Source organism: Callospermophilus lateralis, chromosome 13 (genome assembly GCF_048772815.1).
Source record: "Callospermophilus lateralis isolate mCalLat2 chromosome 13, mCalLat2.hap1, whole genome shotgun sequence".
Taxonomy (NCBI): Eukaryota; Metazoa; Chordata; class Mammalia; order Rodentia; family Sciuridae; genus Callospermophilus; species Callospermophilus lateralis.
In genome coordinates this window covers 84,077,920-84,091,056 of record NC_135317.1, presented here as the reverse complement: position 1 = coordinate 84,091,056, position 13,137 = coordinate 84,077,920, and the positions used below count along the sequence as shown (strand labels likewise).

The 13,137-nt window shown below is 31.6% G+C and overlaps 1 protein-coding gene across 1 annotated transcript in view; it reads left to right on the top strand.

The window, feature by feature from the left end:
- The window catches only part of LOC143637766 (complement factor H-like), a 61,027-nt gene that overhangs the window by 37,303 nt on the left and 10,587 nt on the right, over nucleotides 1–13,137 (top strand). Inside the window, exons 11-16 of the mRNA XM_077105068.1 lie at nucleotides 3,898–4,074; nucleotides 4,839–5,021; nucleotides 5,126–5,305; nucleotides 7,732–7,908; nucleotides 11,989–12,171; nucleotides 12,566–12,775. Coding sequence (XP_076961183.1) covers nucleotides 3,898–4,074; nucleotides 4,839–5,021; nucleotides 5,126–5,305; nucleotides 7,732–7,908; nucleotides 11,989–12,171; nucleotides 12,566–12,775 — 1,110 coding nt within the window. The remainder of the gene's footprint in view (nucleotides 1–3,897; nucleotides 4,075–4,838; nucleotides 5,022–5,125; nucleotides 5,306–7,731; nucleotides 7,909–11,988; nucleotides 12,172–12,565; nucleotides 12,776–13,137) is intronic.

Sequence of the window (13,137 nt, the reverse complement as noted above, 5' to 3'; positions counted from 1 at the left end):
TAGTAATCAAACATCCTAGTCCTCAAAATACTGATCCATGAAACATAACTGGTTTCAAAAATACTACAAATGAGGAAAAAACAATAAATATGAATATGTATAAATGTTCATGAATAACTCAAGGTCACAATTTGACAGAGAAAAGAAAAAAAGGAAAAGAATTTGAATTACCTAGAGATATTTTTAAAGAACAACATGAAATCATGATATTCCTTCTGATTTAACAAACTGGGAGGAAAGAGTATTTTCCACATTAAAGATAATAATCTATTTTTAAAGCAGTGAGTTAAATTAATGCCATGTAAAAAAATTAAATTAAAAACAAAAATAAAAGAATACAAAACAAAACTGAAATATAGTAATCAAACATCCTAGTCCTCAAAATACTGATCCATGAAAAATAACTGGTTTTAAAAATGCTACAAATGAGGAAAAAACAACAAATATGAATATGTATAAATGTTCTGGAGAGATGGAGAGATGGTGGCTTCTTTCCCACACAAACACACTGTGAAGCACCCCATTCCGTTTAGTTGGGCAGTGTCTTTGATCTCTAAACTTTCTATATCTAGATAAGCCTCAAGTCTACCCAAAATGTGGGCTCCTTTAATTCCCTTCTCACTCCACTTTGGTCATGGTGGGACTGCTGTGGCTGGTGCTTCCAGCTATGGTAGTGGCTGTGGAGCTGGGGATTTCTTCCTTATTTTATTTTATCCAACCTCCTGAGTCCCTGATCTGCTTCGAATGTCCAGCATTAAATTCAAATAAACCCCCACCACCACCTTTTTTGTTTTATTGTTTTGTACACCCACCTTGCTAAGAAGCTACCAGTCTGCTTTCTTGGTTTCATGCCTTGGGCAGCCACAAGAGTGATTTCTCTAGTCTACCATCTTGAAACCCCTCCAAAATGACTTTAATGTAGACAATTGTAATAGAATTCAAGGAGAGGAATCCCAATGACTCTCATTCAGGTATAGTTTTTTTTCTCAAGTATCTGCAAAACTCAAAAGAATTACAAAATTAATTGGGGTTCTGGGGATTGATTCAGGGCCTCACACCTGCTAAGCATGAGCTGCATTCCCAGACCCACAGAAAAAACTTTTAGTTTTTGAAGCATTATTCTTAAAACTAGTTTTATTGTACATTTAGTTTTATAAATGTTTTAGTACTTGAATTTCGATAGTATGTATTTTCTTTCTACCATGGTTCTAATTTTTTAATTACAGCCTTTAATTTTTTGAATTTGTAAGGAAGACATATTCCAAATAAGAAAATGATTTTTCAATATTATTTGCTAATGTTACCTACTTTTTAAAAATTAAAAAATGTGAGAGAATTTTATACAGTATTCCACATTTGAATTAAAATTATTAATTCTCATTAATAAAAATTATAATAAAATAGTTGAATATTAATGTAAGGATTCAAGACACCTATCAGTTTGTCTTTGAACTATTTCTTAGTTTGTTTTCTTTATTTGTAATATATTAATTATATGATTTTTTTAATGTTCCTCTAATTTCAAATACATTAGAAATGCTTTTTAATATAATCTATTTCCTCAATTATATTAAAAAGAAAATCTAGTTTTTTAAAAAATGTACAACTTAAAATTTATACATACCAGGTTGATTTAATATGAGAATAATTCTGTGTTTTAAGGGTGCAAAAATATAACATTAAACTTTACAAATATCAATAATAAGCCAGATTCAGTGAAAACTAGTTGAATTTGCAAGTTAAATTTCAGGAAAGATATATTGCCATTCAATATCACCATATTTCTCAGAGTCCTAGATAAGTAAATTTAGGCAGTGAATAAAACTAATCTGTAACATTTTTTCCCCCGGAAAAGGATTTGTGTGATACTCTTCTGTATATGTATCACTGAACTCCTACCTCATTTTAAAATGACATGTAAAATGTAATTTGTCAAAGATTAATTATATATTCTTATCAAATTATCTTATTTTTTATTTTAGAAAGGGAATGCAGGATTCCCAAAATGGGAAAATACTTAATGGTTGATTCCATGAAAGATAAATATAAAGTTGGAGATTTGTTGAAATTTTCCTGCAGATCAGGACTTACAAGAGTTGGACCAGATTCAGTACAATGCTACCATTTTGGATGGTCCCCTGATATCTCAATATATAAAGCTGAATATTTATCTTCCTGTTGTAAATATGATGATTAGAATTTTGAATATAAACCTTTTTTCTTCCTTCTATTAATTTTGTATTGATTTCCACTGTATATCTGTAATCTAATAAATGAAGTTGTTGATATGTGCTCTCTCCACATTTGATTTTCTCCTAGTCACTTAGACACACTTTATGTCATGAGTGTGGGTCATGAGTGTGGGTTTTCTAGGCCTGTATTTTGGGCCAAATTCGGGTTTTTCAGGAATCAGCTCTCCTGGCTACTGGCCACCACACCACCACTGCAAAATGGTTCTTTCCTCTGTTCTCCGCATAAAATCTGGAGAGATAGTGGCTTCTTTCCCACACAAGCATACTGTGAAGCACCCCATTCAGTTTAGTTGGGCAGGGTCTTTGATCTCTAAACTTTCTATATCTAGATAAGCCTCAAGTCTACCCCAAATGTGGGCTCCTTTAATTCCCTTATCACTCCACTTTGGTCATGGAGGGACTGCTGTGGCTGGTTCTTCCAGCTGTGGTAGTAGCTGTGGAGCTGGGGATTTCTTCTTTATTTTATTTTATACAACCTCTGAATCCCTGATCTGCCTTGAACGTCCAGCATTAAATTCCAGTAAAGCCTCCCCCCACCTTTTCTGTTTTCTTTTTTTGTACACCCACCTTGCTAAGAAGCTACCTGTCTGCTTTCTTGGTTTCATGCCTTGGGCAGTCACAAGAGTGGCTTCACTAGTCTGCCATCTTGAAACCCCCTCCAAAGACAAAATGACTTTAATGTAGACGATTGTAATATAATTCAAGGAGTGGAATCCCAGTGACTCTCATTTAAGTGTAGTTTTTTCTCAAGTAATCTGCAATACTCAAAAGAATTACAAAATTAATTGGGGTTCTGGGGATTGATTCCAGGTCCTCACACCTGCTAAGCATGAGCTGCATCCCCAGACCCACAAATAAAACTTTTAGTTTTTGAAGAATTATTCTTAAAAATAGTTTTTATTGTACATTTAATTTTATAAATGTTTTGGTATTTGAATTTCGATAGTGTGCATTTTCTTTCTACCATGGTTCTAATTTTTTAATTGCAGCCTTTAATTTTATGAATTTGTAAGGAAGAGGTATTCCAAATAAGAAAAATGCTTTTTCAATTTTATTATAATAAAATAATTGAATATTAATGTAAGGATTCAAGACACCTATCAGTTTGACTTTGAACTATTTCTTAGTTTGTTTTCTTTATTTGTAATATATTAATTATATAATTTTTTAATGTTACTCTAACTTCAAATACATTAGAAATGCTTTTTAATATAATCTATTTTCTCAATTATATTAAACAGAAAAGCCAGTTTTTAAAAAAATGTACAATTTAAAATTTATACAAAGCAGATTGATTTAATATGAGAATAATTCCGTGTTTTAAGGGTACAAAAATATGACATTAACTTTTACAAATATCAATAATAAGCCAGATTCGGTGAAAACTAGTTGAATTTTCAAGTTAAATTTCAGGACAGATATATTGCCATTCAATATAACCATATTTCTCAGAGTCCTAGATGAGTAAATTTAGGCAGTGAATAAAACTAATCTGTAACATTTTTTTCCAGGAAGAGGATTTGTCTGATACTGTCCTGTATATGCATCACTGAACACCTACCTCATTTTAAAATGACAATGTAAAATGTAATTTGTCAATGATTAATTATACATTCTTATTAAATTATTTTATTTTTTATTTTAGAAAGGGAATGCAGGATTCCCAAAATAGGAAAATTTTTAATGGCTGATCCCAAGAAAGATAAATATAAAGTTGGAGATTTGTTGAAATTTTCCTGCCGATTAGGACTTAGAAGAGTTGGACCAGATTCAGTACAATGCTACCATTTTGGATGGTCCCCGGATATCCCAATATGTAAAGGTGAATGTTTATCTTTCTGTTGTAAATATGATGATTAGAATTTTGAATATAAACCTTTTTTCCTTCTTCTATTAATTTTGTATTGGCTTCCACTGTATCTCTAATCTAATTAATGAAGTTGATATGTGCTATGTGGCAGAAAGCACAACTAAACTTAAAGTTTATTTAAGAATTTAATCACCAATTATTTCTTGAAATATGTATTGGGAGTGTTCATACATACAAATATGGTGGCTGAGACTAGAGAGATTTACTTTGTTACTTTCCATTTTTCCTACACTGTTACCATTAATACTGGACATTTTATATAGTACAGGACTTCTCTCAAGTTTCATAGAGTATATCTAAACAATATTTAAACAGTTTATAGTTAATTCAATGAAGTACATTAGAAAATCATTTAAAGATGTTGATTAAATGCTTGTCTCATTGATGATACTTTCTCAAAAAATTATGATAAAGTGTTACTATAGAATGAAAAATTAATATAATTTACACAACCACATTTGCTAACAGTTTGTATGTATCTTCAAAATATCTACATCATTGAAAATATTCAAAGCTTTAAAATATTTCCAATGTTACTATAATAGAATTAATCCAACTTGGAAATATGAATATAATGTAAAAATTTATTTTTAATTAAGAATTTTACAATTAATCATATGAAAAAATAATCAATTAAAAAAGAAGTCTCTCCATTTTTCTGGATTTTTTATGTGCAAGATAGACAATTTAACCATTAACCATTGTTTCTACTATAGATCAAGTACAGTCATGTGGTCCACCTCCTCCACTATTCAATGGGGAAGTTAAAGAAACAAAGAAAGAAGAATATGGACACAATGTAGTAGTAGAATATAATTGCAATCCTAGATTTTTGATGAAGGGACCTAATAAAATTCAATGTGTTGATGGAACGTGGACAACCTTGCCAAAATGTATTGGTAATATATTAAAAATACTAAATTTAAACTGAAACATTTTTGTATTTATTTAAGCATACATACTGTGTCTTCATTATCAACATGTATTTGTGAAATTTACATAGAGGAGAAGAGAACATGTGGAGCTATACCTGAACTTGACCATGGCTTTGCCCAGCCTTCTGACCCTCCTTATCACCATGGGGATTCAGTAGAGTTCAATTGTACAGAAACCTTTACAATGATTGGAGACAGATCAATTACATGTATCAGTGGAATGTGGACCCAACTTCCTCTGTGTGTTGGTAAGACTACCCTCCTCAAATTCACACTTAATGAAGTTTAAGTTTTATGGAAAAGATATTTGCAATCTATTCATAAAATTAGAGATATTCTTGAAAAAAGTCTAGTCTTAACTATAATGAATTTTATTGCTCAGCATTTAATATGAGTTTCCAGAAGAAATAAATAAAAGTAGTGATAGAATTTATTAATGTTTCTATCCCTATTAATATTATTTACCTTATAAGTGTAAAGCTAGATTTTACTTAATTACATGATTAAAATGTGAATATTCCTTTCCAAAAAATATAAGTATTTTACATAGATATTGTTGTTGTTCTATATGGCACTCTGTCTTTCAAGCCCTGGAAAACAAATAAAGTCCACAAAATACTCACTTATTACTAGCTTTTCCTATAAGAATCTTTCTCTGTCAGAGATTCTGACAAGGATAAATTCTCAGTTTCAGTTAGCAAGCTGAAGTTCATGAGCCTCTGCACAGGTGTTAGTAGTAACTTAGCAACATTACATATCTGGTGTTGGGCCAGGAATCAAATATCACTGATTGATTTCACACTTTCCCTGTTGGTGATCAAGCCTTTGATGACCAAAGGAAAGATTCTTCACTTTTCTCTTAGACTGAGTTCTTTCCTAGCGTTCCCCTAGGTCCTTCATTTTAAGTCTGTCCTGGGTATCCAGTCTTATTTATTCATTGGATTTCTAGACATAATTAATCTCAGAACAGAGTAGAGTTCCTCCAGAACAGGAATTACCTTTGTTTTGTTCTCATGACATTAAGATGGCTGACATACAGAAGCATTTATTAAGTTTTTGTCAAATGAAACAATAAATTATGTTGATTATTAACCCTTACATTTTTTGCTAAACACATTTCTGTGAATAAAGTGTCTTCAATCCTTTTGGACCTCACCTTATCCTTGTCCTTTTTCATACACAGATGGTTTTATCTGATTTCATATGGGAGGAAAACTAATATTAGGGATGAGAAACTCTCAACTTTTCATTTTAACTTACACTCAAAGTTGTGCTACAATTATTATTTTTTCTGATCTCAGAGTTTTTCATCCTGTGATTCATCTTCTGCTTACTGCCTATAGTCTGCTTCATATAAGTCCTTCCAGCTCTCATAGTTTGGTCTATAATTCTACCCTTTCAATATTCATTTTGTACTTTCCACCACTCTAGCTTTTCATGCTTCTCAATATATTTATTTACTCCCAAAACCAAAGAAATCCTTTCAGAAACCGATCAAATCCAGGGCACAAACAGTTTCCCTTGACCAAAGATCTTCCTTTAGTTTCTACCTCTTGCTTTTCCTTTCTCAACACTGTGGACCAGCCCCAAGGATGAGACTAATTCTCAAGTACCTCATGTACTTTTAAATTTCCCATTTCATTGTTTTGTTTTTAAAGACTGGTTTACAAACTTACTGTGCTTTGGTAGTTACTGATTTTTCTTTGCTCTGTTCATCCTCACTTTTCAAATTGTTAATAACAAATATTTACAGAGACCAATACAGAAATTTTGTCATTTTCAAAAAGAACTCTCATCTTCCCTGAGTTATTGAAATATATGGTACATTGAAAGCTTCCGTAGTACTTATTGAACTCATAACAGAGTCAGCAAAATTTTGTTGTTATGGTATTATAATATTATTTGATTATAGTATGATCTGGTATACATAATAGTTTCTTAAAGACTCTAAGAATGGAAAAAGAGAGATTATGATTTTAAAGCACCTGATTTCTTTTTTACTTTTTCTTTTTATGATGTAGGGATTGAACTTAGAGCCTGGAAATGACAGGCAAGCCTCTACCAAGCTACACTTCTAATGAAAGCACACAATTTCTTATTCCAAGCATTTCCTCTCTCTCTCGGATCATATAACAAATCTTCTTAACTATTCATATCCTATAAATTATATTTTAGATAGATTTTATTATGTTACTACTCTCAAAAATATGTTTAAATGAACAACTTGTTATATTATATTTCCATAGATGATGTTTTTATTTTAATATTTAAGGATTCTAGATTATAGATAATATAGTGGTGGTTGCAATTAGGAAAACAAATGAATATGAATCTTTTGCAGAGATTTCAAATATGGAACCAAATCTAGTGTTTTAAAAATTTTTTCCAAATTTAGTTCTTTGATAACTATTTAGTATGCAAATCTTCTGAGAAAATGAGTCTCTTGTGCTCTTTCAGTTACCAAAGTACAAAATATCTTTATGACAGGTATTCTCTATAATAGTTCAAAGATAGGACATAAAGGCTCATCTCATGCAGTGGTGACCAGGAATAATTTGGTTGATAGAATTTAAAGGCACAAATCAAAATTTCATTTGACATTGACTGTAGAGCTACTTTACATTGACTTGATTCTTATAATTGGTCTTTTCATGGAAATATTTTCATTTTATAGCAACAGATCAACTTGAGAAGTGTCAAGCACCAAGACTAACTGCATATGAAGCAAATCAATCAGATAAAAATGAATATGATCATAATTTTAACTTCAGTTACCCATGTAGGGGAAAGTTGGAGCAGAAACATTCAATCTGTGTCAATGGACGATGGGACCCTGAACCAACCTGCACAAGTAAGTTCTTTTGTACAATGTTTTCTAAAATTCATTACATTTTTCCTCACTTATAGAAGTAGTATTTTGTGTTTTTTAAAAAATTTAGCTATGTGTTGATATAATTTCTTTTGAAGTTGGAAGGTAATTTTTGTCTCCATCTGCCTTGAAAATTCTGGGTTGTACTGACATTTGCAATTCCAATTGAATAGCAAAGAACATTCTAGTCTTTCAGTTTTTTATATCTTTTTCTCTATAAAATTATAAGGACTAGCTTCAATAGTTTTTAAATTCTGCCATACCAATATATAGGAAGTATGGCCATACCAATTAAAAAAAGAAATGTAAGGCATATATGTTAACTTGATAATTTTCTTTTTCTATTTTATTTTGGTAATATTTATTTATTTATTTATGTTTGCATTACAATTCTTAATACACAATTATATCATAATTTATCATATCTCTGATTATATATAATGTATGTTGAGATAATTTTTTTAAAAGGAAACAATATACATGCAGTGAAGAACACATGTTCTTTTACATTTTCTTCCTGAATCTTTATAGCTTTATAGTATTAGAATTTAGTTTTATCACCTTACATTAATTTTGAGTACAAGATTAAGTAGCAGTTGTTGTTTTTTTTCTCTGTATGGATAGCCAGTTGTTCAAGCAATATGTATGAAAAAGAATCAATTTACTACGAAAGTATTGATTTATTTCAGCACTCTTCATTCAATATTTTACCATAAGTGTCATATGTTATTTTGGGATTTCCATAGGTGCTGTTCATCAAATTGAGGGGGTTTCTTTCTGTTCCTAGTTAGCTGAGAAATTTTGATCATTGGGGGATGTTGAATAAATGCTAAATACATTTTCTTTATTGATAGTACAGTGAATTTTACATGTTTGTGTGCACACATACATATAAAAAATCTTAAATCTTTCATTCTTTTTAAAAAATATTTATACTTTTAGTTGTAGATGAACACAATATTTTATTTTTATGTGGTGCTGAGGATTGGACCCAGGGCCTCACGTATGCTAGGCGAGTGCTCTACATCTGAGCCACAACAGCAGCCCTTAAATCTTTCATTCTTGAGGAAAAACTCTACTAGTACATGATATGATGTAATTCTCAGTTCTGCTGTGCTGATTCTATAAGTTTGGGGCAAGATATATTTTCATTTCCATGTGTCTCAAGATACTATCTAAATTTTCTTTTGATTTCTTCTTTGGCTTATTGGTTATTTTTATGTTTTAGATAAGTTGTCCCCAAAAAACTCATGTGTATGAAATGCAGGAATGCTCAGAGGTGATATGATTAGGTAATGAGAGCTATAACCTAATCAGTGGATTAATCCATTTGATGGATTATTCATATGAAAAAACTACTGACTAAAAGTATTGTACTGTACTTCCAGCTTAAAAAGAATTTATATAGGCAGGTGACTAAAAACAGGTAAGATATGATTGAAGGAGGCACATCACTGGGGGCATGTCTTTGAGCATTTGAAGTGTATTCCATCGAGTCATGACTTTGAGACAATTGACACAAAATTTAAGAAAATTCAGGGCATTAACGCAAGCTCCAATCTTCCTTTCTTTGCCCAATAAAAATCTGGAAACTGGACTTTATTATCAATTGTGTAGCTATGTGCTAGGGGAGAGGATATGGAAAGACATGAATTTTCCTACTGGCTTTGATACATTTGTTTAGGGCTCACCTGGCATTAAGAACCTTTCAACCACTTTGTAGATTTCTCTCAAAGGGAATTAGTTCATGTATTGTTGACCAGTGTGTCTATGGGAAAAAGGAGGATTGAGGATTCCTGCTCTGTCACTCCTTTGTTACATTCTTGATATGTTGTCCTCTATCATGATTTGCCGCAGTCTGGCTGGGCACAAAATCACGAGCCGCTCACAGCTTTGTAGATTCAAATAGCAATTCTTTATTCCCAATCTCACACCGGCCCTCTACAAACACGTTCTGAGGAAAAACACGTTCTGGGGGAAAATCCCAAATACTCTCTGAATCCCACGAGAACTCAACGGGAACTCCAGGAGCCGGCACACCTGAGGCAGCAGGATACGCACTATTCCCAGCAGGGTACACCTTAAACCTGGAACCGCCCTAAACCCAAGGAGAGCCCTAAACCCTGATCCGCCCTAAACCCGGATCCGCCCTGGTCCTTGAGCAAGGTCACCTTACATGCAATGTCACTGCAAATGACCTGGGTCCAATATGGAGAGTCCTTCCTCTAAGCAACATTGAATAGGCTGACAAAGAAATTGCCATGTGTCATCCCTACTTGGCAATGGCTCTCAGCAATGATTCTTTATCATTTTTCTGTTAGTCAGCTTTTCATTGCTGTGATGAAAATACCTGAGAACAGCTTAGGGAAGGAAAAGTTTATTTGGGGCTCACATTTCAGAGGTTCAGTTCATGGTTGGCCAAATCCATTGCTCTGAGCCTGAGATGAGGCAGGGTATCATAGCAGAGAAGAATTGCTAAAATCATGATAGCTTGGAAGCAAAGAGTGGGGAGCCACAGGGATGGTGAACATCCTTTTAGGGCATATTCCTAGTGACACACCTCCCCCACCTTTCTACAGTTACCATTTAGGTAGCCAGGTCATTAAAAAACTAATCACATCTGTGTGATAAAGGAAATCTAGATGAATTTTAAATAATTAACTTCCTAAGGTATTTTCTCTAAACTAAAAGTAAAAATTAAAGTAATGAAAGTGCTACCTACATATCTTGAATGCTCATCTTGCAAACTTGGAAAATAGGAAAACAGACAAATAACTTCATTATCAATTGCTTACTACCAAAAATTACTGTAAATTAAATGACAATAATTGTAGTATAAACTGAAATCTATGGAACAGATTTAATGCAGAGATACTTATAGCATTAAAACATACATTAGAAAACAAATAACAAAATAAAAGCAATATATAAAACAATCTAGAAGCCAAAAAGGAACATACTTAAGGAAAATAGGAAGAATAATTAAACATTATTAGTAATTGAGGAAAATAAATTTATGAAATTTATGAAAATGTATAATGAAAACATTGAGAAATATGTGAAAATATTTAAGAATAGAAATTAGAAAACATTATTGATAAAATATGATTATATTGCCTTAAACAAAAACAGAAACCTTGGAGTAAATAATAATCATGAATCAAGTTTATTCAGTAAAATATCTCTAGGAGCTATTAACAGCATAACACACACTTGAAAAGATTTACAGTATTTACCAGTGTGCACTTGCATAAGGCTTTTAATGAACTAAAAAATGCAGTAAAAGAGGAGAAAGCAAGCTCAAGAAATCAGAGGTCCAATTGCTTTCAGATTCATCCAGAGCCCTCCCCCAGTCAAAAGGGACATAGTTTATCTTCATATTGTAAACCATCAAGATACATCTGAGGAATTTAGCTTTATGAGAACTGAGATATAAGTTTGCAGAGGGGTATTTTATACCCTACTAATTGTGTAACTACAATTAAACTGTGTAGTCATTAAACTGGGTATATACCTTCAATTTATATACCCCTAGGCAATGTGAGTGTGCTTCTAAATGGTAAGTTCAGGAGGGCTGAGACTTCAAATGGCACCACTGTAAATTATTTGTAATTATGGTTAATGATCTAGAAGCAGTACAAATTGATTGTTAACCGACAACAAATTTTTACTCTAGTTAATCAGCTTCTGTTGGTAGATTTCAAAAGGGTTTTAATACAGTCCCAATACATTTGTTCATCTATATTTCTAAAAACACCTTCATTGCATACTTTATTTAATACTTGTGATTAAAAATGTATTAATCAGTTAAGATTATCTAAAGATTACAAATAATAAGTTTTTTGTAAATAAAGAAGTTTGCTTAAAAAAGAATGGGAGGACCATCAAAATAGGTAATATTAAACTGCCATCCAAATTGAGAAGTATAACATATATAAATATGGAACATAATTACATCATCATTTTGTGATACATAGTTATGAATTTTCTATTTTTTGAAAAGTATTTTATATATTTAAATTACTATTTTTATTCAAGAAATCTAATTTTAATATTTTCTAGAAGTAGAGATAAACTTCTGCCCACCTCCACCTCAGATTCCCAATGCTGAAGATATGAAAACCACAGTGAAATATCAGGATGGAGAAAAAGTATCTGTGCTTTGCAAAGAAAATTATCTGATTAAGGAAGCAGAAGAAATTGTGTGCAAAAATGGAAGATGGCAGTCAATACCACGCTGTGTTGGTCAGTACTGTGCAACTTGCTTTATAACATGCTTTCAGTTGAAGTTAATAATCCCCTCTGCTTTATGTAAATGAAAAAGATGATGACTTTTTCTCTTTCTCTATCTATTACACTTGATCCTAAAACTGTAAGTTATGATCTAGGTTCATAAACCAGTCACCATCTTTCATTTCTGTCAACAAAATTGGACAACACTTTGGGATATTATGTAACTAGCAGATAAATTTCTCTTTATGAATATTTTTCATATAATAAAATAGACACAAGTCAAGGGAGATATTGGGCAAGAGGATAGCATAGATATTTTGATGACAGACTTAAATAGTATTTGATTTTAGTTTTAATTTAAACGTTTTATTTATGTTTGACCCTTTGATTTCTGTTTTTCATACAGAAAAACTTTCATGTTCTCAACTACCTGACATTGACCATGGAAGAATTAGCCCATCTAGATCTTCAGAAGAAAGGAAAGAAGGAATTGAATCCAGACAGTATGCACATGGCACTAAACTGAGTTATATTTGTGAAGAAGGTTTCACAACCTCTGAGGAAGATGAGATAACATGCTACATGGGCAAATGGAGTCCTCCACCTCAGTGTGTAGGTGAGGACTGCATGAAAACTCAAATTCTGATTTGAGAATACAAATACTTAAATAATTCAGAGTACAAATAATTGAATATAATATGCTTTTGTCAAAGTCAGGGTATAGAATAATATAGATTATCATATGTATTTAATCATTTAAATATTTTACAATTAAAATACTATTGCATTATTGAATCAATCCTATTATTATTAATTTTATTGGTTCATTATAGAGTCACTTTTTAATTTGGCATTTCTTTTTAAACGAATATAACATGTAGTGAATTTAAATTTATGTAAGTTGTAGTGTTTGCTTTGCAAACAAGATTTTAAATATTTTAAAAATATTTTCCTTACAGTGTTCCTTCTGATGTCTTA